Below are 26,375 nucleotides of genomic sequence, written 5' to 3' on the forward strand. Positions count from 1 at the left end.
TTGCGCTTGCAAAAGATGCCTCTTGGTGGCGCCCATACAAATTTTCAGTCCAGCTTGATCGTCCACCGCGTGCGAATATACTGCCCATACCGGTAAATGATATAGGTGACCGGGGTGAATGCAAGGACGATAAACGCCAGAAGCGAGTTCCCCCATCCATATCCCAGGGCATTGAACATGCTCTGTCCGGCCAGGGGGAGTAGGCCGCCGCCTATCGAGCGCAGCACAGTGTTTGCCGCCAAAGCCGATGCTGCGTAGATGGTGTACGCATCAACCAGGTATCCCATCATGGGCATGAAAAACAACATATTGCCGGCGCCTACAAAGGCTGATCCGACAATGGGCACCATCCATTGATCAGCGGCTTGGGCGCTCCATCCGTACCAGAACATTCCCGCCACAATGACAGGCCCAGAGATGATCATCAATGACAGCCGGTCTTCGGGCTGCAGTTGTAGGCCCTTGGCGGCCTTTCGCTGGAGGTACTTGTCGCTAGTAAAGGTAAAGGTCAGTAGGCCAATGATGTTCCCTAGGCCGATGCCAATATACGCCAAACCCGAAATGCCTGTTGAGAAGCCATAGGTTGTCTCAAAAACCATGGGAAAGGTGGTCAGCATCAGATACAGGTTTCCGTAAACCACGGCAGTCGCGACAGATAGCAGAACGCAGATCGGCGAGAGCAGCAATAATTTGGTCGGGCGCACGATTGCTCGCTTGAGGATTTCGGAGCTTGGAATCCCGGTGTCTAATTTTGACCGTAGCATCATGTTACCGGTTTCCTTCTGCAATTTCTTTACTTTGCGATTGAGAAGCGTGGGTGCATGAGTCTCGCGAGAGAAAAGTACAATCGCAACGGCGATAGCACCACTCTACAAGAAACTAGTTATCAGTGACAACGCAATTGGGAAAGGGGAAGGTTATTTTTTTTTCTCTCTCCCCTTTATCGAGAGAGAGAGAGAGAGAGCACATACTGCGATGGTCAAAACCCAAAATATCCACCTCCAGCCCTCGGTCTCCGCCAAAAACCCGCCGGCGATGGGCCCGATGGCGGGACCAGCTACTGGGCCTAACGTATACATGGAGAGAGCGTGTCCCCGTTGACTAGGTGGAAACATATCTGCAATCGTGCCACCGCCAATAGCCATGGGAGCGGCACCTGCACACTGCACACTGGACGTTAGCTTTTCTTTCTTTTCAGGTCCATAAAAGCGGTGATTTCATCTTACCCCAGCCAAAAAACGAAAGACAATTAGCATCGACATATTGGTCGACACGGCGCACGCGATGGTGAAGATAACATAAAGGACATTGCAGGATACATAGACAATCCACCGTCCATAGACCTCACACAGCGGGGCCTGCAACAAAGGCCCCATTGCAAGGCCGAGCACATATATTGAGACGACCAGCCCTTGGAGAAGCTCATTCGTTTCGTTGAATTCAGTGGAAACTAGGGTCACGCCGGGCGCGAACATGGACGAAGCAAGAGGTCTGTTCACCGGGTTAATACATTAACAATTCTTGTCCTTGTTGAGGCCTTACACGATGAAAGTAATAGCAGAAATAAGGCCAATATTCGTCCATTTCTTGAGAAGAGACCAATTCATGGGGTTGGCCGGGTCGTCCTCGCTATCCCACCACACTATATTCGGGTCCTGCTCTTCTACATTTGCTGAATCGCTGGTCGCCTCGACAATTTGGGCTTTTTCCACGTCTTTCGTGTTACGTTCATGGTCGTCTTCGGAGATCGTACTACTGCCTGCTACATTCGTCGTCTCGCTCTTCTCTGTTGGCGTTCCGGAGCGTCTGCAGGTGCGCTATATCAGCTCTTTTATAATCCAAAGTGTTTCTTGCACTAGCAGCGTACGACAAAACTTACTCGACTATATCGCCAGAACGAGCAGCTTCCGAGCTTCTTGTTGAGGAAAGTGTCGCCATCACTCAGGCGTATAAGCGGGTTAGCAACGAAATACTAGACTACCAGCGTGGTATGATTCATATCGGAGATAAGTGCGGGCGTCTGTCTCTTACATATAACACAGAGCCAGACATAGTTACATCTCATGCATCCTTCACAGACCCTGGGCTTAGTGCCTGTTAGGCCCCGTGGAGTTAAGCGTTTTCAATCTCCGCAAAGCCATTCATTATTAATCAATCGCTCCAAGCAGCCTTCTCCGTAGTTACTCCGTAATGGCGCTAAGTTACCAGCTAAGGAGACGGCCCGTCGCGAGCGGTTTCACTTTCAATGGTGGAGCCGTATTTCAAGAGTCTGGATGAGCGGTGTCCCTGCGGTCTCGTGGCTACCACGATTCATACACTTGCAGTGTGCATGCTGGGATTGGCCTGCTAGTGCTCGCTTATTGAGATAGGGCTCGGCGCTTTGCAGATACATATGTACTGGTTCTTCTACCCAACTGACTCGGGACAAAGAACGCAGAAACACAGTACTCCTTCCTCACGAATCAGACCCAGGCTGGGTTGGATTCGGCAGTTAGTCAAGCGCGAATCGAGAACCCAAGCCGGAAGTTCGGCACGGCTGAGGTTTGTATTGAAAAAAGCATAAGACGTTAGCGGTCTTGGTAGACGGCTGGAACTATACAAATTACTCCGTATTCTGCATGGCTGAGGGTCCAGTGCGGCCGCACAGTGTGGAGAATCTGAATGAGAGATGTAAGAATCTTGGTGATCGTCTATAGTCTATAATATAACTACATAATATATGATATGTATTCCAATCTAATCTCCTTATCTATGTGATGTGTATGGATAGTCATACACCGCCGCAGCGAGGCGAAGTAAGTATATCAGACTCTGATGGATCCCCCTTTAACTCCTGTTCTTGCATGATGCATGTCGAATTATGACTGGATATCAAAAGGGAAGGAAACAAAATAAGAACAAGAAAATATAAAAAATATATAACAAACCTGAATGCTCAAACCAACCGTACGGGGAAAAAACGTGTGAATGCAGAAATCCTATGAATGCACCGCCGTCTTTGCGCTCTGCGTTTTCGTGGCAGCGTCATCCATATGCTGGTCTGGCTTATACTCGGAAAACGTCTCGGGCCAGAGAAACATACGCTCTTCCTTAGACGGCGTCAAGGCGACAAATCGAGGAATCTGTGCCAATGTCGTTAATCAAAATGAATAGCATGAATCCAACACGGAAAAGACTATACGTACAGCCTGCTTGCTCGACACCCGTCGCCACATGTTGGCTCTAGGGTTAAATCGTAATGGCTTGCCGACCCCCTGCGTCTTCTCCTGATCCTCAGCGAGAATAGCCCGAACCTCGCGCTTGATTTCGGCAAAGTTGTCGAAGCCAATATACGGAATGTTATGTTCTTGGCAGTACTCTTCCAGGCGAAGGCCCCTTCGAGCGAAGAGAACATCCGCCTCGCGCGCAGCGGGCAGATCCGATACCCCGTCTCCAATGAACACTATCAGCGGGACTTCGCCATCTTCACACTCCTCTCGTGCCTGCAGGCGAGCCTCGTTTACAGATAGCGCCTTGTCGTGACCAGCCTCGCTATCATGACGCCAGATGGGCTTCCAATGCGACCCGTTGATAGACGCGTCATTAGCCACGATCTCGATGCGCGACGACTCATCCTCCCCCAGGAACGTGTCGAGGACCTTGCGAAGAACCGGCTTCAGGCCCGCACTGATGACATTGAAGGCGATGTCGTTGTCGAGGCAAAACTGGTGAAACTCGCGAAATCCCGGGTCGATCTCGAGCGTTTCTTTGAGCACTTCAAATCCATTGTCGAATGGAACGTTGAGCGATGCCCACATCTGCTCGGAAACGTCGCGGAAGGACCGCTCGCCGGATTTGATCTGTTCGTCCAGGCTGCGGCGCTGTTCGGCTCCGCAGCCGTATTTGTCGAAGAGGACATGGCCGGTGTCTTGCATGAAAATGGTTCCATCGAAGTCTGTTTTGGCAGTGCACGATAATCAGCCCATCTTGCCCTCGAGAGCGCGCGCAAATAATGGAGAAGCAGGGCATGCGAACCTGAAAAGCAGATCACCTTTCTGCGCACGGTATTCTCGGACGAAGTCATATTATACTAGATTAGATTGGATTGAGTTGCAGGAACGTAGTATAGTATGTAAATAGCAGGTAAAATAAAGACAGTGGTTTAGAGAGACACATCGTGATATTGCGGCATACTTTTATACCGACTTTCGACCATTCCATCCTATTCCAATTGCGTCTGCCTTGTTTCGCAGGCTGGAGAGAGCATGACGTCGTCGTCTTATCCGCGTGGGTCTCTCTCTCGTCTTTTTTTTTATGGATTCCTTTTTCTCCAGGCTTCCACAGTTCCACCACGCGTGCTGCGAGATAGAATTTTGTGGCGCCGCATCTAATCCATGGACTTTGTCCCTTGTAAGTTATCAGGAAAGAAAAGACTAAGGATGGCTTGTTGCGATGGTCCGGACGCCTTGTCTTTGCACTGCAGCGCTACATAGTCCATAGTCCATAGTACACGGCACACAGGAGCAACGGCATCCTCCGTCGGTAGAGGGTCGTTTGTCAATGATATCATGCATTCAAGAGCATCGAAACTGACATCACGTCGAAAAGCGATCCACGGTTGGTTCTCGTGGGGAACGAACTCGGAATAAGGCGAAGCGGAGATGCCTCAGGCCGCCGTCTCGGAATAACTATCTAGATGGGTACTCCGAAGACCACTCAACTTCCTCCTCTCGCTGCTTATCGCAAATATAACGAGCCGATTGCGCCACTCAGAGCACGCAGAAATATCCGGGCCGGCATGGGGCACTATATGCACCATGGCGAAACGAAATTTCAACAAACAGCAACGCGATGCCTGGCGTTTTCTTCCTCTGATCGAGTGCCTGCGCCGTTGTCCGAGATACTGCGGCACCGGCCAACGCGCACACGCCTAGAAAATGCATCGCTTCACTGCGGATACTCGCCAATTTGTATTGCAATCGTCAAATCAAAGGTCAGTCAGTCATGGATGCCATACATGCAATAATACATAAGAGTTGGTTGGGGGTTGGGGGACTCATTCAGAGACAGGCACCTCTGGCAGTCCCGCACGGAAAACATCGCTCTCTTTGTCGCCCGCGGAGACATCTACTTGGCCATACTCGCCTTGTCAATCTCTGTCTTCTCATTGCATTACTTGTTTCATCTTGCATGGCGACGCTGGTCCCAGTCCAAAGCCGAGGAGGATAGCAAGACCGCGGGTCCCGCTCGCTTTTACACCCCCATCGCATATACCATCGCACAGATCGTCTTTGCCGCTGCCTCGTTCGCTGTTAGTATTGCTACCACTATCCCGCAAGGTGCGAACTGGAAACGATCGCTACTCCTGGGTTATGCCGCCTTGTTGTATGCGGTGAGATTTGCCACGAATAGCTCTGTTCAGAGCCGCATTTTTCGCCATGTCAACACCATCGCCGTGGCGGTCACGCTTCTCACCGCTGCCCAGTCATTTCTACCCCTGATCATCCTCGATGCGATTTTCGGACTGGATCCTCTTGAATCAGCTTTGTTGGGATGTTTGTTGGGAACAATTCTTGTTCCCGTGGTTTCCCCGCGCCCGCAGCGGACTCGGTACAATGAGAATGACTGCAATGAAGATTTAGCTCCTACCGAAAAGGCGTCCAAGGAGGAAACCTGCTCACTTCTTTCATACTTCTACACCTATGAATGGATTACATATTTAATTCTTCGTGGCCTGCGACATGATCTGACCATAGCCGATTTGCCAATTCTCCCGTCGTACGATGCCCCGACAAAATGGCTTGCGGGCATCCAGAAACAGCGGCGACGCGGTGGCAAGACATTCGTTACTTTATGTCGCTTATTAAACACACAAATCCAGGCCATGGTGTTTTGGTCTGCACTTGTAGCAGTTGCCGAGTTCCTGGCCCCAACTGCCTTGATGAGTCTGCTGGGATATCTTCAAGACCCAATAAATGCAGTTGTGCATCCCCTAGTATGGGTTTCGCTGCTCTTTCTCGGCCCTGCCCTTCGCTCGCTGTGTGTTCAGCGTTACATATTCGTTGCCACAAGACTTTTGGTTCGTGTTAACATGTCCCTCGTACAGGAGATATACCAAACCGCCATCCGCTCGCATATCTACGACTCCTCTGTTGCTAACAGGAAGGTGAACCACGCGGGGAGTGCAGTAGACAAGGAGTTGTCCAAAAACAGACAGGCTGATATCACGACGTTGATGTCTTCTGATGTGCAGGCTATTTACAACGGGCGTGAGATTTTCTTCGTCCTGGTAGTTACCCCCTCCACCGTCACAATCGCTATTATATTCTTGTATCGATTGCTTGGTTGGCCATCCTTGTTTGGCGTAGCAACCTTGTTTCTCCTATCTCCCTTGCCCACCCTAACATCACGGCGCGTGTCTCGCGTGCAGAGAACTCTGATGCGGGCCACCGATGCCAGAATATCCAAGATTACGGAATATCTTGGCTCAATCCGGACCCTCAAATACTTTGGCTGGGAGCCTGCGATGGAAAAGGAAGTCGATGCGTTACGGCAAGTGGAACAGACTCGTGTATGGAAGCGCAATTTTACAGCTGCCTTCATTTCGCTGGCTGCAGATCTCTTGCCCATGATGAGTCTTCTGGTCTCATTTTCCGCCGTAGTTCTTCTCACCAGTACCAGGCTAGATGCACCAAGAGCATTTACCGCCCTGTCCATCATGGAGATTCTCCGGTCGCAGTGCGTATGGGTGTCCAATATTGTGCGTAATGCCTCAACTAGTGTCGAGTCTCTTCGCCGGATTGATCAATTTCTTGAATCGGCTGTTGAGATCAAACGCCATCCCCAGGGGCCTCCGGTCTTTGAAAATGCCACTTTTCGCCGAACGCCCGTGGCAGCATTCAGGTTGCGCGATCTTTCTATTTCATTCGTAGAGAATGCACTGAACGTTGTCGCGGGTCCTACCGGTTCGGGAAAGACTTCCCTGCTCTTGTCCTTGATTGGAGAAACGATTCTTGAGTCCGGTGCAGCAACTTGCCCACAAGATGTAGCGTTTGTTCCTCAGACAGCTTGGCTACAGAATGATACTGTCCGGCAGAACATTGTGTTCTACAGTGACTTCGATCAGGCTCGTTACGATAGCGTCGTTGCGGCATGTGGTCTTCTCCAAGATCTCCAACAACTTCCAGACGGCGATCTGACCGTTGTTGGTGAACGTGGGACTAGTCTTTCAGGAGGGCAAAAGCAACGAGTGTCACTGGCGAGGGCCATATATTCTCAAGCGTCTACACTGCTTTTAGACGACGTCTTTGCGGCTTTGGACACCCACACTACTGTCTGGGTTTATGACCAATGTTTCCGCAAAGGACTCCTTGCGGGAAGGACAGTGATACTTGTGACGCATCTGCCATCGGCTTTGGAAGATGCCCAAATGGTAGTGAACATAGACCATGGTGCAGTCTCGTCGATTCAAGTGAGGAAAGACAAGCCCTTAGCTTCCTCGGATGCGAGTACCATCTCCACCGAGCCGACTGTAGTAGAGTCATCGGGTGCGGCAACCCCTCAAGCCAACGGCGAAGTTGACTCGAACAAAGCTTCTATCGTTGCTGAAAGCCCTGTCGAAAGCGCACCGCGAGAACAGGCAGCAACCTCCTCCCGCCTGGTAGCGGAACAATCTACAGGGCGAATCTCACGAAATACAGGTATGTCTCCCTCTTTGCTCGTGTGAAAATGACGAATTGATTGAAATCTAACAAGGAAATGACAGCACTCGAATATCTGTTCAGCTTTGGTGGCTTGGGTTTCGTCTTCATTGCTGTGCTTTCTACCTTCACTGTACAAATTGCTTATTTTTCGATCACTTACTGGCTTTCTATCTGGGCTGATGCATACGATCGCAGCGCTGTAATCCCTAATGTGGGCTATTACCTCCCAATTTACGCGGGTACGATTCTCGTATATCTAGCCTTACAATTACTTAACGCTGTTCTGTTTCAAGCAGGAGGCTGGAGAGCTGCCCGAAGAGTGCATCGACAGCTCCTTCACTCCATCCTCAGTGCGCCTGTGTCGTGGTTCGATCAGAATCCTGTCGGGCGTGCAATTAACCGATTCGGAAACGACATGAGATCGATGGATGCATCTCTACCTGACTTTCTCAACAAGATGATTGATAGTCTTATACGATTTCTTTTCCGAGTCGCAAGTATCGCTTCCGTCATGCCAATATTCATTTTGCCAGCTTTTGTGGTTTGTGGCATTGGATTTGTCGTCGGTGAACTGTATACACGGACGCAGATCCAAGTTAAACGACTTTCCTCGATTAACGCGTCGCCGGTTTTCATCCATTTTATCGATTCTATAGCGGGCCTCAGCGTTATTCGTGCTCGCAACGGCATGGACGATAAGTTTCTTTCATTGCTATCGGAGAAGGTTGGAGTCCATGCACGAACACTGGAAGCGCAATTTAATTCGAATCGTTGGGTTTCTGTACGCTTAGATCTCTGCGCCGCAGTAGTCACTGCAACCGTCGGCTTTCTCGCATACAAAACTGGAGGGGATCCTGGTTTGGTTGGATTCTCATTATCCCATGCAGTGGGCCTTGGACAGACTATACTGTTATTAGTCCGGAGTATGAACGACTTGGAGGTAGAGCTCATCGCCTTCCAACGGGTGAAAGAATACGCAGAGATTGAACCGGAAGAAAAAGACTATCCCCTGCAGGCGAACTCACGAGTTACCTCTAATCTGCCGCGACGCCAATTACCACCGGCCCACTGGCCGGCTGCAGGCCAAGTTGAATTTCGCAATGTCACAGCGAAATACCACAATGGCCCCAACATCCTTCAAAACATAGACTTCATTGCTAGACCGGGAGAGCGTGTTGGCATTGTAGGCCGTACAGGAAGTGGTAAAAGCACGCTGGGACTCACATTGCTCCGATTTACGGAACTCGTCTCAGGAACCATCACGATTGACGGCGTCGACATCAGCACAATCCCAGTCAACCGCCTGCGTACCAGCATTTCCTTGATTCCGCAAGATCCGGTTCTATTCTCGGGCGACGTGCAATCGAATCTTGACCCGTTTGGCGAGCTCGGCGAGACAGAGCTGCAATCTGCACTGTCAGCCTGCTGTACATCCATCGAGGTAGCCACCACCGCCACCACTACGGCAAGCGCAGGCCAGGATGAAGAAACCGGAAGCAGAAACAGAACTCTATCCGAGAACCTGAAACTAGATACCCCTGTTGCTGCGAACGGCGAAAACTTCAGTCAGGGCCAGCGGCAGGTTCTGGGATTAGCCCGAGCGGTCAGTCGCCGGGCGAAAGTGGTGCTGCTGGATGAAGCCACGGCCTCAGTTGACAAGGAGACGGATGAGCATATTCAGCGGCTCATTCGTTCCGAGTTCCCAGAGTCGACCATTATTGCAATTGCGCATCGCCTAAGAACAATTGTGGATTATGACAGAGTGATTGTCATGGGCGGTGGGGAGATTCTCGAGTAAGTATATTCCCTTTTTTGTGGCCCCTCTCCTCCCCCCCCTTTTATGAATAGTATTGCTAATGTTGTCACACTTATCTAGAATGGGTTCACCATTGGAACTGATTAATCGCGAAGGTGTATTTTGTGATATGTTGCACAAGACAGGGGAGTATGACGAATTGGTCGAGTTAGTTAAAAACAAGTAAGCAGCGTGGCGTCTTGGACGGTTCGAATTTACCAAAAGAATGGAAATCGTCGACAACATGTCATCAATCTGGACATGAACGTGCGTTCCACTTTGAGATATGCCTAAAATTGTTTGTCGTTACATCGGAATTGGCGTTTTCTCCTAGCATACCTACAGCATCTTGTTTCGCTATATCTAGATACTACATTTTATATCATCTGGTCTATGTTGTAAAACTATACGAAGCAAACCGTTGCCCTAATTGCCGAATTAGGAAAGGAGTCTGAAACGACATCCATGTCTAGAGCAAACGAGAACTTGGACAGACTCTTCAAAAGAAAAAGGGGGCATTCGTGGATTAATACGACATGAGCTTACACAAAAATCACATCTAGGTGTACACACGGTATCCTGTTTGCAGCCAGCCCTGTCCGTATTGATCCAATCGCCATGCAAATAGATAAGCAACTCGAGTAACTATTGGTTTCTGCATAAGGGCCGACGAACAAATCCGATGAGAAACGAAACAAACAGCGCTCGTCTACAGATTTACCCTATCAATCTTACTTACCTGCCAAGCCCACACACATAATGCCCAGTTGTGATCGATACAAAACAATACGATAGTTCAGTTAAGCTATCACGGCCCAGCTGTCCGAAAATCGGTCGGTGAGTCGGTGATAGTGGCGGTAGCTAAAACATACAAGGATCGGATATTTTTCCGAGCCCCCAAAATTCCTTTCTCCTCACTAAAAAAGAAAAATGATGAAAGGGAAGGGGGGGAAAAAAATTTTTTTTCTCTCCTTAAATCGCTACGTCCAAGTTCTGGGTTAGTTTGAAATCATTGGAAGGATTTGCATTGATCGGACCTTGTCGAGATGATCCTCGATGGTATGCTGGTTGCTCATTGGCCATAGTATAGCTGAGTATGTATATCCTTTTTCACCCTAGGTATGTCCAAGACCTTTGGGCTCCAGACGTCACATCCCAAATGGATCCAAATGTGGATTCGAATTCTGGAACTAGTCTAGATTCAACTTACTTATTCGTTATATATACATACTTATGGTCTTGTTTTTCTTTTAGTTCTTTCATCTTCTCGTTTGACCGCTTCTCGACGTGAGTCATCATCTCGCAGCTTTCCCAAGGGTATATACATTTGTTCGTCTCATCGTTTACTTGTGTATACGAGGTGATCGTTTGTTGACATAGCATAGCATTGCAATGCTCTTTGCTCGTTTCTCGACCTTTGATTGTTGTCGAGAGGTTATAAATAATAGGTCCATGGACACGGCCTGTATAATGTGGCACACACCGAATCTTCCATAACTACCAAGAGACCACCAATCTACTTTTCAATTACAAGATATTCAATTACAAGACAACAAAAGACATTTCCTTCTATCGTTGTTACTTAAGACGTCTCAATGGCGGCAGAGAAGAACCAGAACCCTGATCCTATGGGTAATGTGGGTGACCACGCATCCAATTCATCCAGTCGTGCGTCGACTTCGGATTTTGATAGCTTTCGAGAAACACGTTCCCAGGACGAGGACAGAGTAACTCGTTGCTCTGACGGCGAAGAGGGTGAGAAAACCGGCCACGGAGAGGATCTGGAAAAGAATCTTGCCGGCCTCATCCAGACACCTACCAACCAGACTGGTAGAAATGTCAATGGCCTCGACATTGTCCGCAGCCATGTCTCGCACCAAGACATACATGCCTCGGACAATGCGTACCGCGAAGAGAACGCAGAGCAATATCAACGCTTCTCTCCTGCTCGGAAAAGAATCATCGTGGCAATCCTGGCTTGCTGTTCGTTCTTGGCGCCAATTTCGTCCACGTCGATCCTTTCTGCGGTCCCAGAAGTAGCCAGGACGTTCAACACCACAGGCAGTGTCATTAACGCAAGCAATGCCGTGTTTATGCTTTTCATGGGCCTGTCCTCGACCTTTTGGGGAACATTCAGCCAGATCTTAGGAAGAAAACCGGTGAGTATCAACGAGCCTCACTCAGGTTAACAAGACTGATTAGGTATTTAGATGTCCACCTCGAGCTCGTTTCTTTTCTTCATATTTAGCATGGCAACAGCTCTGTCGCCGAACTTGCCTGCCTATTTCATCTTTCGGGCCCTGACCGCATTTCAGGGAACCTCATTCCTTGTTGTGGGCAGTGCTTCCATCAGTGACATTTACACGCCGACAGAGAGAGCCACTGCTCTTGCGTGGTTTCTCTCCGGGACATTGATCGGTCCAGCCCTTGGGCCCTTTATAGGCGTATGCTCTTCTATTTGTGCTATCATTTCTGTACGGGGATGAGTCCAGCTAATGCTTCATCGAACAATAGGGAGTAATTGTAACCTACCGGTCGTGGCGGGTAATATTTTGGCTTCAAACCGCGCTCGGCGGGTTTGCATTCATTCTCGTCGTTCTTCTCGTTCCAGAGACCATTCCACACAAAACCATTACTGACCTCGCCGATCTATCTCCTATGGATAAGACGCGTGCAATTTGGAAGCGGATGAACCCGCTTCGAGTCGTCATGCTTCTGTTCCAATATCCCAATCTCTTCTTTGCCGGAATGGCTTCTGCAGCGCTAGTCTGGAACCAGTACTCTCTACTCACGCCGATTACATACGTTCTCAACCCACGCTTCCACCTCACTTCGCCCATAGAGTCGGGTCTTTTCTACCTGGCCCCTGGAAGTGGCTATCTCGTTGGCACGCTCTTCGGAGGCCGCTGGGCCGACTACGTTGTCCGCAAATGGATCCGCAAGCGCAATGGCGTCCGCGTGCCTGAGGATCGCCTCAAGTCTTGTCTCTTGTTCTTGGGAGCAGCCATTCCAGGCTGCGTGCTCATCTACGGATGGACGGTTGACCAGGGGGTTGGCGGCATTCCCGTGCCCGTGATTATGTTGTTTCTGCAGGGTGTGGCGCAGCTCTTCTGTTTCCCCAGTCTCAATACCTACTGTCTCGATGTCATGCAGTCAAAGGGTAAAAGCGCCGAGGTTGTCGCAGGGAACTATATGTTTCGGTACGCATTCGGAGCGCTAGGAACCGGAGTGGTATTGCCGGCGGTTGAGGCTATGGGAGTTGGCTGGTTCAGTACCATATCTGCGCTGTTTCTTGCGACGTCTGGAGCCCTGATCTGGCTCACTACGGTAGCTGGGTCGACTTGGAGGCAGAAGGCGGATGAGAAGCACAAGCACAGCGTTTGAGGGGAGCACGCAGCGTGATTGTATTCGTCTCATTTGACATGATTTCGGGTTACGCAAGCAATTGCCGCACTAAATACATAGATTGGTGTAGACATTTAGATAGGTTATAGAGAGTGAATGACACGCATTTTCGGATCGCATGGTGCATCGCGGGAGCTCCGGCATGATCGCGTGATGCCATTGGACACGGCAGAGAACGCATGTGGCTTCGTCAGGGGCTGTGCAATGAATCAGCGAGAACCTCTGAAGTAGGCGGTAGTTAGGATGCAGAAGAGAGAGAAGAGAAGAGATAAAGGAGAAGGGAGAAAGGCGAAAGAGAAGTCGTCGTGGTTGGGCCGGCAGGCGATGACGTCGCAGTAGGCAAGCACAGCCCGCCTGCTCCACTCCAGATCTCCGCCAAGCATCCGCATAAAATCACAACCTCACGCTTTTGTGCTCTCTCGACTTTGCTTGCCTTCCCTATAGAGCTTACGATACTGGTACTGTCCTCCACGTCCACCGCCATGGCTACCAAGGAAGACAACAGTGCTGTCCCCGCGGCAAGCAAGACCTCGTGGACGAGCTTTCTGAAGGTAATCCATCAATCAAACAATCAATCGGATTGGCGACGGTTCACTCTTCTGCCAGGCCACTTCCAATGCCCAGCTATGTCCAAGGTCCTTACTCACCGCTGACTTTGGCCCCTCCAGTCCATTGCCTCCTTCAATGGCGACCTCTCGTCGCTCACCGCCCCGCCGTTCATCCTCTCGACGACCTCCCTCACCGAGTACTCTGCGTACTGGTGCGAGCACCCTGCGCTTTTTGTTGCCCCTGCAAGAGAGCCCGACCCCGCGAAGAGATCTTTGCTGGTGCTGAAGTGGTTCCTGAGCACCTTGCATCAGCAATATTGCTCTCGAAGCGAGAAACTAGGCAGCGAGAAGAAGCCCCTCAACCCCTTTCTGGGCGAATTGTTCTTGGGCAGGTGGGAAGAGAGCGAGGATATCGGTGAGACTCGCTTAATCAGCGAGCAAGTCAGGTGCGTGTATAAAATGGGCATGGCTCTGGTGGAATTAGCTGACCTGGCCTGGTCTGTGATAGCCATCATCCTCCGGCAACGGCATACTCAATAGTGAACGCAAAGCACGGCATTGAGGTTAGTAGTACTACTATCTCGGACGCAGCAAGATCAAAGGCTTGCTAACATAAGAATAAAAACCTATACAGCTTCAAGGCTTCAACGCTCAAAAGGCCTCTTTCTCCAGCACGATCCAAGTGAAACAACTAGGCCATGCGTACCTGTCATTGACACCGCCCGGCAAGGATAGAAGCAATCCAGCTGACCAAGAGCATTATCTCATAACACTGCCAAATATTCACATTGAATCCTTGATATATGGGACGCCCTATGTTGAACTAGAGAAATCAACCAAGATTGCCAGCTCGAGCGGATACGTCTCGCGAATTGACTTCTCTGGCAAGGGATGGTTGAGTGGGAAGAAGAATACTTTCTCTGCTGTGCTATATAAAGAAAGCGACGGCGAGAAACATCCCTTGTATACCGCTGACGGACAGTGGTCGAGTAGCTTCACGATCCGAGATGCCCGCGCAAAGAAGGATGTCGAGACCTTTACGGTCAGCAGTATGAAGACGACCCCCTTAACGATCGCCCCCCTCGAAGAGCAAGATGCGTATGAAAGCCGACGGGCATGGCGAGATGTAGCGCAGGGGATTGAACGCGGTGACATGGATGCCACATCTGCGGCCAAGTCCAAAATCGAAGTCGCCCAGCGTGAACTGCGTAAGAAAGAAAAGGAGCAAGGGATAGAATGGGAGCGCCGATTTTTCAAGCGGGTCAATGAGAAAGAGGACCATACATTCATGCGACTGGCTACAATGCTTGATCTTACTCATGGCAACGGTGCAGGCATCGACAGTGACCGCACTGGTGGAGTCTGGAGATTCGATGAAGCTCGTGCCGTTAATGCCAGTCCTCCTTATCATAAGCTCGGCAGTGAAGGCCTGGGATTATAAAGCATATCTAATATATTCACACATTGGCACTTTGTAATCAAGAACTAGTTATTGAAAGAGCTTATTTAATTCAAAAGAGACTTTTTTGGTGGATTGCTACCTATTTATTGGAATTTCCTTAAATGTTAAGTAAAGTTTTTATATGAAAATTGCTCTTCATTCAGACAAAAGCATTTAATACCTTCTCTTTCATCCCTGCTGCTTACCTAGCTCTATGTACCCTATTTCCTTTTGCACTCACCTTCCGAGTCACTCAGTTGATGTTCACTGAGCTGCTGTTCAAGCATGCGTTATCTCCTTTACGAATCATATCATGCTTCTGGGAGTCAGAGCAAAATATTATGAATCAACTATATACTTACTGTTCGCAGGTCAATATAAACTATTGCGACTGAGGACTTTTGCTTACGAACCTTGGTCACTTCCAAGCCAGGGGCCATGGATGGCTTTCATCATATGCCTAGCAACGAGCTCATTATCACAATTCTACACGGCAATATCGAAGATATTATGTCGTGAGAGGTCATCGTGGACTAGGGCCGAGGGTTCCATATCATCATTATTTTATGGAAAGACGAGGAAAAGAAGTGTCATGAGCTTGTCGATTATTTATCGGCATTCTCGTGGCATCATGTACTTCGCCTTCGTCATAAATGTCAACTTCCATAGCTTCAAGCTTATACAGGGTCGAACAGCAGTCATTTTCAACGAGTGGAAGGCGAGATATAAACCAGTCCCTTGTTGAGCGAAATGGGCCTCGGTGGATATCTTGGTCAGAAGAACTGAGTAGAAACAAACCGACCCACAGCAGGTCTACCATGATCTGAGCAGGGCGCTTCTTTCAGAACAGATATCTCAGTATCAGCCAGCTCTATTTGTTCTGTCGATGTTGAATGTTCGCCGATACATGGCCCGGACTATCTTTGTTCCGCCTCACCTGTGCAGATCCAAAACCCTAATCAATCACATCAACTCTTTGTACTGTCCTACAGAAACCAAAGGTACCTACTACGAGAAGAACAAACAAATGTAGAGTAACGTAAAGTAAATTGAACCTCGAAGCAATTTCCGAATAATTTTTTTTCCCGGTTTTGCAACGCTAAAACCCCATCCCATCCAAAGTAGATGATGATAAGACCTCCTTCGTCAATAATCATAAAATACCTAATTAACTGAGAAGAGAGATGTCACAATGTGCGAATTTAATACAGACAGGGGAGAAGTAAAAAAAAATAAAGACACGGATGAATTTTTGTTAACAAGAAAACAAAAAAATAAAAACGCACATTGAAGAAAAAGAAAAAGAAACACAAAATACCATGTCGACTCCCTTCTTTCCCGTTCTCCCCTGAGGCATGCTTCTGATCACAGCAAGAGAGAAGGAATAACAAAAAAAGACATATTTCGAATACATAGCGAGAGAGCACTTCCCTTCGCTGGATTTTTATTCAACCGGAATCACCAGATATAATTGAAACAAGTCAAAAGTGAGAGAGAAAGACGAGGTGGGAGGGAGTAAAAAGTGAATAGATATTGAAAAAAAAAAAAAGAAAAAACACACACACACACTGAAATGGAAGAGTTGAAAACGCCGTAAGACTCATCATCCCTTGTCCCATAAGTTCAATCAATGACCATAGTTTCCACCCCATCCACCGCGTCCCGAGTTTCCGTAATAGTTACCAAATCCTGCTGCGCCGTAGTTTCCATATGTACTTGCTTGATGATGATTCTGGCTAACACCACCAGCCTGGTGACTGCCCAGCCCACCCAGTCCACCGCCATACTGCGGGTTCAGATGAGGATAACCGCCAAAGCCTTGTTGGCCTTGTTGTCCCTGGAGGGGAGGTAAGCCAGTCTGCGACTGAGACTGTCCAGGAATGCTGTTCGTCGCCGAGCCAGGTCGGTTAGCCTGAGCAAGCGAGGGACTTGGTCCACCAGTCTTGGATGCTTCAAATCCTTTGGTTGTCTCCTCACTGCTTACAGGCTGTTGCTGAGAGATAGGCTGGTTCTGACCAAAGCCAGATTGTGAGCGTCCAAACACGTCAGGGACGGCTGAACCAAACGTAGTGTTTGCTCCAGTAGCTGACTGCTGGTTTTCGGGCTGAGCAGATCCAGCACGACCATAGACAGAGTCACGTCCTGGAAGAGCCTGGTTGAAGCCGCCCGCATTTGCTGGAGAAGATGAATGGTCGTAAGAGAAAGGCTGGCCGTACACGCCGCCCTTGCCGTATGGGGCATATTGGTTGGTGTAACCGTACTGGTTGCTGTGAGGCATGTAATGGTCTTCATATCGACGAGCATCATCATACATGGGACGGTTGCGACCATATTGATGCTGCTGGTTCATATTCATGTAAGATTGAGCGTAATGTGGGTTAGAGTAGTAAGGATACCCGTATCCGTAACCGGCATGAGCGCCCTGTGCACCAGGAATGTGTTGGGCGGACGGCTGTTGCGTCTGGGTTGTGATGGGAAGAGTCGGGTTAGGAGTGTTTTGACCACTGCCAGGTGCCTCTGCGTGTCCATAGCGGCTTGGAGTCTGAGTAGCTGGAGCCTGTGGCTGTCCCTCAGCTCCCGACACTGCAAAGCCAGCTGCACCGCGCTGACCGGTAGAATCCTGCGAAGGATAACCGTAATAGTTGTACGGAAGTCGCTGCTGGTCGGCGGCGTAGAAAGGCGAGTACTCGCTGCCAGTTGTTACCGCAGCCTGAGTAGGTGCCTGATGAGAGAATGGCTCTTGAGCTTGGGTTTGCGAGGGGTGGTGTGCAAACGGATCGTAGGGTTTCTGGGCTTCACCATATCGGCCAAAATCATTAAAGGCTGCGGCATCTGTGGAAGCGGCCTGGGGTACAGGAGGCAATCCCGGAGCTGGACGAGCAATGGAAGGGGTTTCAGCGGGGGCGTGAGGTTGAACAGGGGGCGGTAGAGAAGCACGAGGGGCAACGGGGGAATGTTGAGGGGGCTGAGCTCTGGTTTCAGCTTCCTCTCTCTGTTCGTCGATATCCACGGAGTCATTTCCATTCAACCCCATACTGCCAAACTGAACGGCGGCTCGGTCGACAGCATGGTTAGCAGGCATAACAACAGCTTCCTGTTGTTCCAGAACACGACGTTGAAAGCTAGGAGCACGGCCTTGGTTTCCGGCTGCCTTGAAAGCGGTGGCGGCATAACCAGATGCGAGACCACGGCTTTGAGGTGTTACGGGAGGTAGAGAATTGGGATCCTGTACGCTTGCAACCGTGCTAGCGGCTGTTGCAGTAGCAGGGGGTACTGACACGTCGGGAACTTGGTCGAGGTTTGTTTTCGTGAGGTCATCTTTGGCTTGTTCGAAAGACTGGGTGGAAGGAATTTCGGGTGTGGGTTCATTCAGCGGTACTGGAGGTTGTTCGGGGACATCAGGTTTTGGTACTTCTGTGGTTTCGGCAGGTACAGGTACAGGTGTCGCAATCGTGGCAGGCTTTGGTTCAAGCGGAGTCTCAACAGGTGGTGCAGCGGGTGTTACAGTGGAAGGTGGTGGCTTCTTCTGGGGAGGCGGAGGTGTAGGCTTAGCAAACAAACTTGCCCATCCTTTCTTCGCAGGCTCGGGAAGTTTAGGAGCCTCTTTTTGTTGTTCCTTCACAGTCTCGGTGGTTTCGGCGGGCTTTATGGGTGCTGTGGTATCAGCAGTCACGGGGGTTTCGGTAGGGATGGACGTATCGACCTGCTCGGCAGTTGGAGCAGGTTTTTCGTCCCGTACGGCGCCAGCTCGACCACCGCGGCCACCACGGCCTCGATCCCCTCGAGCACGGCCCCCGCGACCCTCGAATCCTCCACGGCCGCGACCACCCCGAGTGGTTGCAGATACTGTCTCGCCACCACTGGTCTGGGCCTTGGGCAGATCTTTCACTTTCGTGCGGGACCGATCGGTAGTCTTCTTCTTGACTTCACCCCATTGAGAAGCATTGCCTAGTTAATAAACCAGTTAGCAAACGGCCATTGTCAAGCATTGAGAGATTCCGGGGAGCTTTACCTTCACTAATGTGTTCGATTGCACTCTCAAGAACACCGTTCGCATCCTCCAGAGCAAACACTAGATCCTCGTCCGTCCAGTCGTGGAAGAGCTCCTTGAGCGTGGGCAATTCGGTCGCATACTTGAGTTTCAATTGACCGATTTCTCCTTCATCTTCAAGTGTCGTGGGTGCGGCCGTGGTTTCGGCAATGTCAGCCTTGGTCGATCGAGCGCCGCCTCGACCACCTCTGGAGCTGTAGCCGCCTCGGCCGCCTCGGGCAGAGCCGCGCCCACGCGGCGCTGAAGGTCTGGATATAACTTCGGACATGGCTGTGTCTGTGATATTAGGTTGCTGGTTCGCAAGAAGTATGTGGACTGGGTAAAAGCAATCGTGATGGAGGACGGGCAGGGTTGCACTGAGTGAACGTAGACAGGGATTGCAGATGGGTCAGGTGCCCAAGGCAAGGAGGAAAAAGCTAGATGTATCAAAAAAGAATCAAACGATGCACCCTCGATCTCTCTCAGAGGTAAGCACCAGCTCAGCAGCAGAAGGGCCGCCCGATGTGAGATGCAAGAAAGAGTTGGTGGGGAGGTTGAATGGGTTAGCAAGCAAGACAAGACAGGAGGAGGAGGACTTTTGCCAGCGCTGAGTTTGGATCTTCTTGCGCCGGCTTTAGCGAGGCGGCTAAGCTAGGCCCAAAAGGATCGGCGGCCAATCAGGGTCGCCGGGGACAAGAGGCCGCTGTATTCTATTCTATTTTACTTAATTGCTCGTCTTCTTTTCTGGTACTTCTACTGTGGTCTGACTGTGACCAGGGATCAGCATCTGCAGATTTTATTCTGCTCGCCAATGTAATTCCTGGCAAGGGAAGCTGCTGTTGTGCTGTGGCTTGCGCGGACTCCCTGCCTGCTTAGTCAGTTAGCCGCGCTGCCCAGCCCAATCCGGGAGTTCTGCCAGCCGCCGTCAGACAACCTCGAGAGTTCATCCACTCATTCATTCCATTCATTGAGGTCCTTCATTCGCCCTGTTTCCCACTGCAACCAATAAGCCAGCCTCTGCATCATGAAGAGCACCTCGGCTCTGGGCGTGAAGCGGTGGATGATTTCCAAACTCAACCCTCCACTGCCCCAAACGCCTCGAGAGTCTCAGCAGCTGTTGTCGGCATTGACTTCTTCGTTCCGTCGCCAACTCGATGCTGCAGACACCAACTCGGCTGCTCAATCCACAAACCAACACCTGCAGACTATCTTGCAGAATCCTCTCTTTCGCGTCGTTCCCTCCAAGCCGTCCTATCCTCCATTGGGGTTACAAGACGAAAATGCGAGTCGGAAAAAGAAAATGGCGGAAGCCCCAATGGCTTTTTTCGATGATCTTGCCGCAGCTGGCATGCTTGGATTCAATGATGTCCGCGATTGTCTGAAGGCTCAGTTAGCTTTGTTCGATATGGCGTCGAGAGACGTGCGAGACCAGATGAAAAATACAGGCGCGGGGAAGAAAGTGATTGAGTGGTTCTGGACATCAGATTCTTTTGCACGTTTTGCCTTATTCAAATATACTAACATATTTGAGTGCGCTGTCGGGTTCATGGTGGCGGAAGGCCTTCATGACCAGATCAACTCCCTTATCCGAGAACTGGGTCGACTCGCCGCTCGCCAGACGAATATGAGCGAAGAAAATAGAAGGCGATTGTTTGGTAAAGTTTTCCGCCATTACATTAATGCCGACATCCACTATGGCAAGGGGCTTACTGCCGCCTTGCAGACGTTCAATATGTTCTGCTCCGTGACGAAACCGGAGAAGAAGGATATGTTCGTTGCCAGTACTTTTTTTATTGGTCGATTCATAGTTAAACAGAAGGACAGCGAACAGTTCAGGGCTGTCTCCGTCGCGGTCTTTGATGACTTTTGCAAGAATTTGGGTGGAATACCTGATCCGGAGGTCCGGCTCTGGCATCATGCTATGCAATTATACCATCCTTCACATCCTGATGCTCGGCCTATCCTCAGACATGCACAGGACCATCACGATCATGAAACTTCCCCTTTCTTCGGAGCCAGAAAAGATGATACGATTCAAGTTTACCTGGATGCAATGCGCTTCTTGATAGAACAGAAAAAGCACAAGGACGCCTTACGACTCTCCACATATATTGAAAAACTCTTATCCGATCAGCAAGCTACCGATGTCAAATTTCACGATCACTCACCCGAGCTAAGCGAGCTCATGGTGCGGGCAAATCTAGCTCTTGGCTGAGTCATGGCGTCCATTTTGCGCTGCGTATACCTGACATGGTATGCAAGAAAAGTTGGCCGAATAATAAGTAGGCAGGGAAATCCTCGTGCTGCGTCCGCGCCGCCCTTTATGGCCCATTCCCGGCAAATATTGGGTCCGTATTTGACCGAGCCATTGGCGCCATTCGCTATATCTATCTTTCACTCTCGTTGGAGCACTTTGAGTTTATAGACTCGCTCTATCAAGATAGGTGTGCCTCTTCCCATCGGTGGGCATTGTATTTGGTACTCGCTCTTCACTAGTTATGATGTACACGGTCAGAATAACCCTCCTCTCGTCAACGCGTGCAGTCGGACCAGCACCGTGGCAACCCGTCAAAGATTCATCTCCATAACTCAATAGTAAATTGGACCTGGCGGCGGCCGTGTGGCTATTTCACAGAGCACCAAGAGTTATGGCAGGCCAATACGCGTGTCTGGTGACGATGTACATATTTGTATATTAAAATAATGGAAATACCACTCATCCTCACAAATATTCTACAATAGACTATGTCATTTTGTAGTTTAAATTGAAATTATTCTCTTTCAGTTTAATGAAACAACCCCTTTTAAAGCCTCAGGCAGCCAAAGACCCCACCTCCCGCTGCCGATCGCGCAGGCGGGCTCCGGATTTACGATTTATCCGCTATGAGTAATATCTCCAATCTAAATAAGTATCTACTTATCGCCCGGTTGATTTTGTGCTCGCATCTTGTTGGGACTTTTGTTTCAATTGTACCTTTTCCAATTCCCCAATCATGTCAGGAACGAAGATTTGGCTTAGGGCCGAAACTAAGCCTGCAGAGGCGCGGTCAGCTCGTAAGTCTATGCCTTGGAAATTCTTCTTTTTTTAAACCCAACATATGACCCCGCTGATTGATTGCATGGCGTATGCTCACTGCTTTTCCGAGATTTTTAGTTACTCCTACCACGACAAAGGCTCTTTTGGATGCAGGATACGATGTTACAGTAGAGCGATCAAGCCAAAGCATCTTTGATGGTATTTTCTCTTATATTCTTTTTTTTTCCCCACTGTCTGATGGCCGAAGAGGTATTGACTTTGGTTTGTGACAGATGAGGAATACGCTGCCGTATGATACTATCGTGGTCTCCTATCTAGTGTTCTATCGTCATTAATCACAATGTTAAAATTGCAGGTCGGCGCCCGTCTTGTTCCTGAGGGGTCATGGGTGAAGGATGCGCCTAAGGATGCATATATTTTGGGCCTGAAGGAACTTCCCGAGGATGACTTTCCATTGGAACATGTGCACATTTCTTTTGCCCATTGCTATAAGAAGCAGGCTGGCTGGGAGAAGGTTTTGAGCCGGTGGCCACGTGGAGGCGGTACCTTGCTTGATCTTGAATTCTTGACGGACGATACTGGCCGACGAGTTGCTGGTAAGCAGAAAGCACTGGCTTGACTTTGTCGTGGATCTTCGTCAAAACTAATATCGTAATAGCATTTGGATATTCCGCTGGATATGCTGGTTTGTGATTACCTTCTCTTGTCTTGGAGGCTAGCGAAGTAGCATTGGCCCGTATTGACTTGCTTGAAATAGGATCTGCTTTGGCGATTAAGACGTGGGCTTGGCAGTTGACGCACGGAAAGGATGAGCCGCTTCCTGGAGAGAAGCCCTATGCCAACGAGGGCTTGCTCATCGAGTCTGTAAAGGAGGTGCTTGAAGCTGGAAAGAAGAAGGCTGGACGGTCTCCGAAGGTGCTTGTCATTGGAGCTGTAGGTTTTTCCTTTTGCCATTGCATGGTGATTTATGCCTCGTACTGACAGAAAGTTTCAGCTTGGAAGATGCGGTAATGGCGCCGTCCAGTTCGCAAAGGATGTCGGTATTCCTGATGCAGATATCATCAAGTGGGACATGGCAGAGACAAAGAAAGGTAACATATACATCCCGGGGAAATGAGGGTCTTGTTTTAACGTGAAACAGGTGGTCCTTTTAAGGAGATTGTCGAAGATGCCGACATTTTCATCAACTGCATTTACCTCTCGGCAAAGATTCCGCCTTTCGTCAACGCAGAGAGCCTTTCCTCTCCCAAGCGTACTCTATCTGTGGTGTGCGATGTCAGCGCTGATACGTAAGGATACTCTCCAAGCTCTTATTAAAACAGAATGTCACAGACTAAGCTCGGATTTAGAACCAACCCAAACAACCCTATTCCTATCTACGACATCACTACCGTCTTCGACAAGCCTACAGTGCCTGTCAATATCCCCCTTGGCAATCCCGACCTCCCATTGAGCGTCATCAGCATTGACCACTTGCCGTCGCTGCTTCCGCGTGAGAGTTCTGAGATGTTCAGCACGGCCCTGTTGCCCAGTCTACTGCAGCTTAAGGATAGATCGAATGCGCGCGTGTGGAGGCAAGCAGAAGACCTGTTTAAGCACCATGTTTCCACCCTCCCATAGAACCTGCGCAATATAAATAGCGCGTTCGGCCTGTTGATTTGTTCGGGATGATTCTCCATTATTGTCATTCAATGTTTTCTTGTAATCGAAGGCTATGTAAAGTCAAAAAAAGTTGTCGGCATGATTATGAATGGATATACACATATACATACATTTTTGACACCAATAAAATAAAGAGTGGTGACTGGTCTCACTGATTATTCGTTAACCAAGAGTAATAAAAAATTTCATTATTTCGTTAGCGTAAAAGAAAAAAATTTTAATACAAAAAAAATTGACCCTAGCCTCTTGGCATGCACCTTTTTCTTTTTTTGCGATTTCAAGCTGCCTGAGCAGTATGTAAATTTACAAGCACGGCTTTCGGCGCGCTCGTGACACTGTATTGATGCTTATCGACCTCGTCCGGGTACACCGCTGTGATGTTATCAAAGAGCTGCACCAGCCGCGTAGTCACGTACCCAGCCTCAGTCAAGGCAAACTGCTGACCGAGGCAAATACGTGGGCCGCCATTGAAAGGCAGGTATTCCCATCCAGCCTTGCGGGTCGCCCATCGCTCTGGCACGAACTGGTCGGCATCCGGACCCCAGATGTCTTTGCGTCGTTGCATCACGTACACCGCGTAGCCGACCTGTTCACCCTTGGCGACGTAGATTGGGCTAGTGCCGTCTGGACCGCCACCGGTGGGCAGCGTGGTGTCTTTGGTGGCCATGCGCGAGTTCAGCGGCACAGACGGGTACAGACGCAGGGTTTCCTGCAGGACGTGTTGCAGATAGGTGCATGCCTTGAGGCGCTCAAAGGTGATATCACGCGGGGAGTCGTACGGACCGAATGTTTCGAGGATGGTCTCTCTGAGCTTCTGATAGATGGCTGGGTGACGCGACAGCAGGAAGAAGGTCCATCCGAGGAGGCCGGCGGTGGTGTCGCGGCCGGCTAGGAGGATGTGCAGCAACTGGCATCGCAGCTCAATGGGGTCCTTGGTTTCCTTGATCAGCTCGTGCAAGAACACATAACGCTTTTTCTCGGCGCCGGCAGCTTCGGCTTTTTCCTCGGCGATTGTGCGTTCCAGGGCTTGTTGCACGAAATGGTCTGCAAAGCGGTGGACTTCTTCGCAATCCTTGCGGAATTCAGCCGGATTGTGCAGCCAGTACAAATCACTGAAGCGTGCCCTCTTTGCGAGATGGTTCGTGCCGTCGTCAAAATGGTGTGCCAGGTTTCGCCAGTTGTGGGCAGGGTTGGTTTCTGACATTGCGCCGGGCAAAGCTTGGAGTTGCGATTCGACAGACTGGCCAAAGAGGAATTCCGTGGCCGAGTCGATGGTCAGTCTGAAGAATAGGGGGCCTAGGTTGGTGGGCTGCGCCCAGCCGGTTGCCGGGTCGGGTTTGATATGCATCAATAACTGCTGGACGTGCTTCTCCTCGAGCTCGAGGTCTGAGACTTGCTGGCGCGTGAATTGCGGTCTCAAGATGGCTCTCGAGTGTGACCTGTTTTTGGTGGTTTTTGTTGGGGTCAGTATAGCTACCAACTTTGCAATGGCGGGTGAACCACGCACCAGATCTGGCCATTGGCCGTGAAAATGCCCTGTCCCAACATCGGCCAGAAACTATTCTGTCGGATAACGGGGATCTCAAAGTCGGAAAACTGCGTGGCCAAGATGGCCTGGACGTTGCGAGGCTCTGCGGTCATGATCTGCCTCTGGCCGAACAGCCAGTGCTGGAAAGTTGCGGCGCCTTCCTCCTTGTAGATGGTGAAGAATTCATCGCACACCATGTCCCGCTTGTCTGCCTGCTCCAAGCGGCGGATGCCGTCGATGCCGAATGGCCATTTGTAGTGTTTGGTGTGTGGTGGGCGGCAGTTGAGGCGCCGGGCGTTGGCTCTATGGCGGAAGTAGTTGTACAGCGGGCGCAGCAGGAGGAAGAAGAGGGCGAGCGCGCCGATGATGATGGCGAGCATGTTGAGCGACACGGCACTTGGCAGTTATGTGTATGTGTATGTGTGTTTACATATACCTACCCGGGTATGTCTGGGGTCCTGGCTCTACTATATACCTGGCTGCTCCGTCTGTAGGACAGCAGGAAGAGGGGGCGCAATGATGTATTGATCTGAGATTATTATACAGGAATACTACCCAACTAGCTGACGACGTAGCATGCATATCCATGCTGTGCACGGCGTTTTCCGAGAATATCAGCTGCGTAGTAGCTAATGTAGTTAACAACTATACTAGTTAACTAGTTATAGTGTGACGTCTTACTACGGCTGTCGGCTGTCGGGCGTCGGCTCTCAGCGGGCGGGCACGTGACCGGATCACATGACTCCGTCCATTCCTTTGGCACGGATAGCGCACTTGGTTATAGCTAAGCCTAGCAAGCAATCTGGTAGTTAACTTATCCAAAACTTAAACTGCGGAGTAGTTCTTCGCTCGGATACACATGCCCAGGTATATACTAAGATAGTCCTGTTCCTCCTTAAAAAGACGTCGTGCTTCACGTAGATATCCCCGCAAGTGCCTCGATGTTTGGCGGGCTGCCAACTCTACCTCGATTCTGGACACGCGAAAGGACAAGAACAAGAACAAGAAGAAGAAGAAGAAGAAGAAGAATACGGCGCTATGTTGGCTCGCTTGGCGGCTGAGATCCCCGGATTGTTGGGGGGTTGTTGTCGGCCTCGCTTTGGGCCGGCCTGCAACTCCGTACAGTAGGTATTTATTTTCTCCGCCCGCACTCCGCGCTCCTGCCAGAACTTCGCTCGACAGCCAACCGCCTCCCCCCGACGATGCGAGATTGAACATCTACCTGCTGTTCATATACCGTCGAGTCA

The 26,375-nt window shown here is 50.0% G+C and overlaps 9 protein-coding genes across 9 annotated transcripts; 5 read left to right on the forward strand and 4 right to left on the reverse strand.

Annotated features, from left to right (window-relative positions):
* Window positions 1-44: 44 nt before the first annotated feature.
* Window positions 45-2,052, reverse strand: UA08_01671 (hypothetical protein; the record flags this gene model as incomplete). The annotated part of the gene is made up of 6 exons (XM_020261361.1): window positions 45-869; window positions 972-1,163; window positions 1,227-1,491; window positions 1,543-1,817; window positions 1,880-1,972; window positions 2,032-2,052. 6 exons carry the CDS (start codon window positions 2,050-2,052, stop codon window positions 45-47), a joined length of 1,671 nt encoding a protein of 556 aa, XP_020122721.1.
* A 926-nt stretch (window positions 2,053-2,978) lies between these two features.
* UA08_01672 (hypothetical protein) lies at window positions 2,979-4,063 on the reverse strand (the record flags this gene model as incomplete). Its single annotated transcript, XM_020261362.1, has 3 exons — window positions 2,979-3,122; window positions 3,186-3,934; window positions 4,015-4,063. 3 exons carry the CDS (start codon window positions 4,061-4,063, stop codon window positions 2,979-2,981), a joined length of 942 nt encoding a protein of 313 aa, XP_020122724.1.
* An 853-nt stretch (window positions 4,064-4,916) lies between these two features.
* Window positions 4,917-10,122, forward strand: UA08_01673 (hypothetical protein; the record flags this gene model as incomplete). Its single annotated transcript, XM_020261363.1, has 5 exons — window positions 4,917-4,972; window positions 5,050-7,679; window positions 7,745-9,476; window positions 9,559-9,660; window positions 10,041-10,122. The coding sequence occupies 5 exons, from the start codon at window positions 4,917-4,919 to the stop codon at window positions 10,120-10,122; spliced, it is 4,602 nt and encodes a 1,533-aa protein (XP_020122723.1).
* A 950-nt stretch (window positions 10,123-11,072) lies between these two features.
* Window positions 11,073-12,861, forward strand: UA08_01674 (hypothetical protein; the record flags this gene model as incomplete). Its single annotated transcript, XM_020261364.1, has 3 exons — window positions 11,073-11,636; window positions 11,688-11,921; window positions 11,992-12,861. 3 exons carry the CDS (start codon window positions 11,073-11,075, stop codon window positions 12,859-12,861), a joined length of 1,668 nt encoding a protein of 555 aa, XP_020122726.1.
* A 503-nt stretch (window positions 12,862-13,364) lies between these two features.
* On the forward strand, window positions 13,365-14,871 carry UA08_01675 (hypothetical protein; the record flags this gene model as incomplete). Its single annotated transcript, XM_020261365.1, has 4 exons — window positions 13,365-13,433; window positions 13,551-13,876; window positions 13,939-13,993; window positions 14,065-14,871. The coding sequence occupies 4 exons, from the start codon at window positions 13,365-13,367 to the stop codon at window positions 14,869-14,871; spliced, it is 1,257 nt and encodes a 418-aa protein (XP_020122725.1).
* Window positions 14,872-16,498: 1,627 nt separating this feature from the next.
* UA08_01676 (hypothetical protein) lies at window positions 16,499-19,190 on the reverse strand (the record flags this gene model as incomplete). Its single annotated transcript, XM_020261366.1, has 2 exons — window positions 16,499-18,819; window positions 18,884-19,190. The coding sequence occupies 2 exons, from the start codon at window positions 19,188-19,190 to the stop codon at window positions 16,499-16,501; spliced, it is 2,628 nt and encodes an 875-aa protein (XP_020122728.1).
* A 735-nt stretch (window positions 19,191-19,925) lies between these two features.
* UA08_01677 (hypothetical protein) lies at window positions 19,926-21,116 on the forward strand (the record flags this gene model as incomplete). Its single annotated transcript, XM_020261367.1, has 1 exon — window positions 19,926-21,116. The coding sequence occupies one exon, from the start codon at window positions 19,926-19,928 to the stop codon at window positions 21,114-21,116; it is 1,191 nt and encodes a 396-aa protein (XP_020122727.1).
* A 778-nt stretch (window positions 21,117-21,894) lies between these two features.
* Window positions 21,895-23,558, forward strand: UA08_01678 (Saccharopine dehydrogenase; the record flags this gene model as incomplete). Its single annotated transcript, XM_020261368.1, has 9 exons — window positions 21,895-21,955; window positions 22,056-22,136; window positions 22,211-22,227; window positions 22,294-22,534; window positions 22,597-22,623; window positions 22,696-22,871; window positions 22,933-23,029; window positions 23,080-23,227; window positions 23,288-23,558. 9 exons carry the CDS (start codon window positions 21,895-21,897, stop codon window positions 23,556-23,558), a joined length of 1,119 nt encoding a protein of 372 aa, XP_020122730.1.
* A 319-nt stretch (window positions 23,559-23,877) lies between these two features.
* On the reverse strand, window positions 23,878-25,508 carry UA08_01679 (Cytochrome P450 52A13; the record flags this gene model as incomplete). Its single annotated transcript, XM_020261370.1, has 2 exons — window positions 23,878-25,039; window positions 25,108-25,508. 2 exons carry the CDS (start codon window positions 25,506-25,508, stop codon window positions 23,878-23,880), a joined length of 1,563 nt encoding a protein of 520 aa, XP_020122729.1.
* Between the last annotated feature and the right edge of the window lie 867 nt (window positions 25,509-26,375).

This window comes from Talaromyces atroroseus (genome assembly GCF_001907595.1).
Source record: "Talaromyces atroroseus strain IBT 11181 chromosome Unknown scaffold_1, whole genome shotgun sequence".
Lineage (NCBI taxonomy): Eukaryota > Fungi > Ascomycota > Eurotiomycetes > Eurotiales > Trichocomaceae > Talaromyces > Talaromyces atroroseus.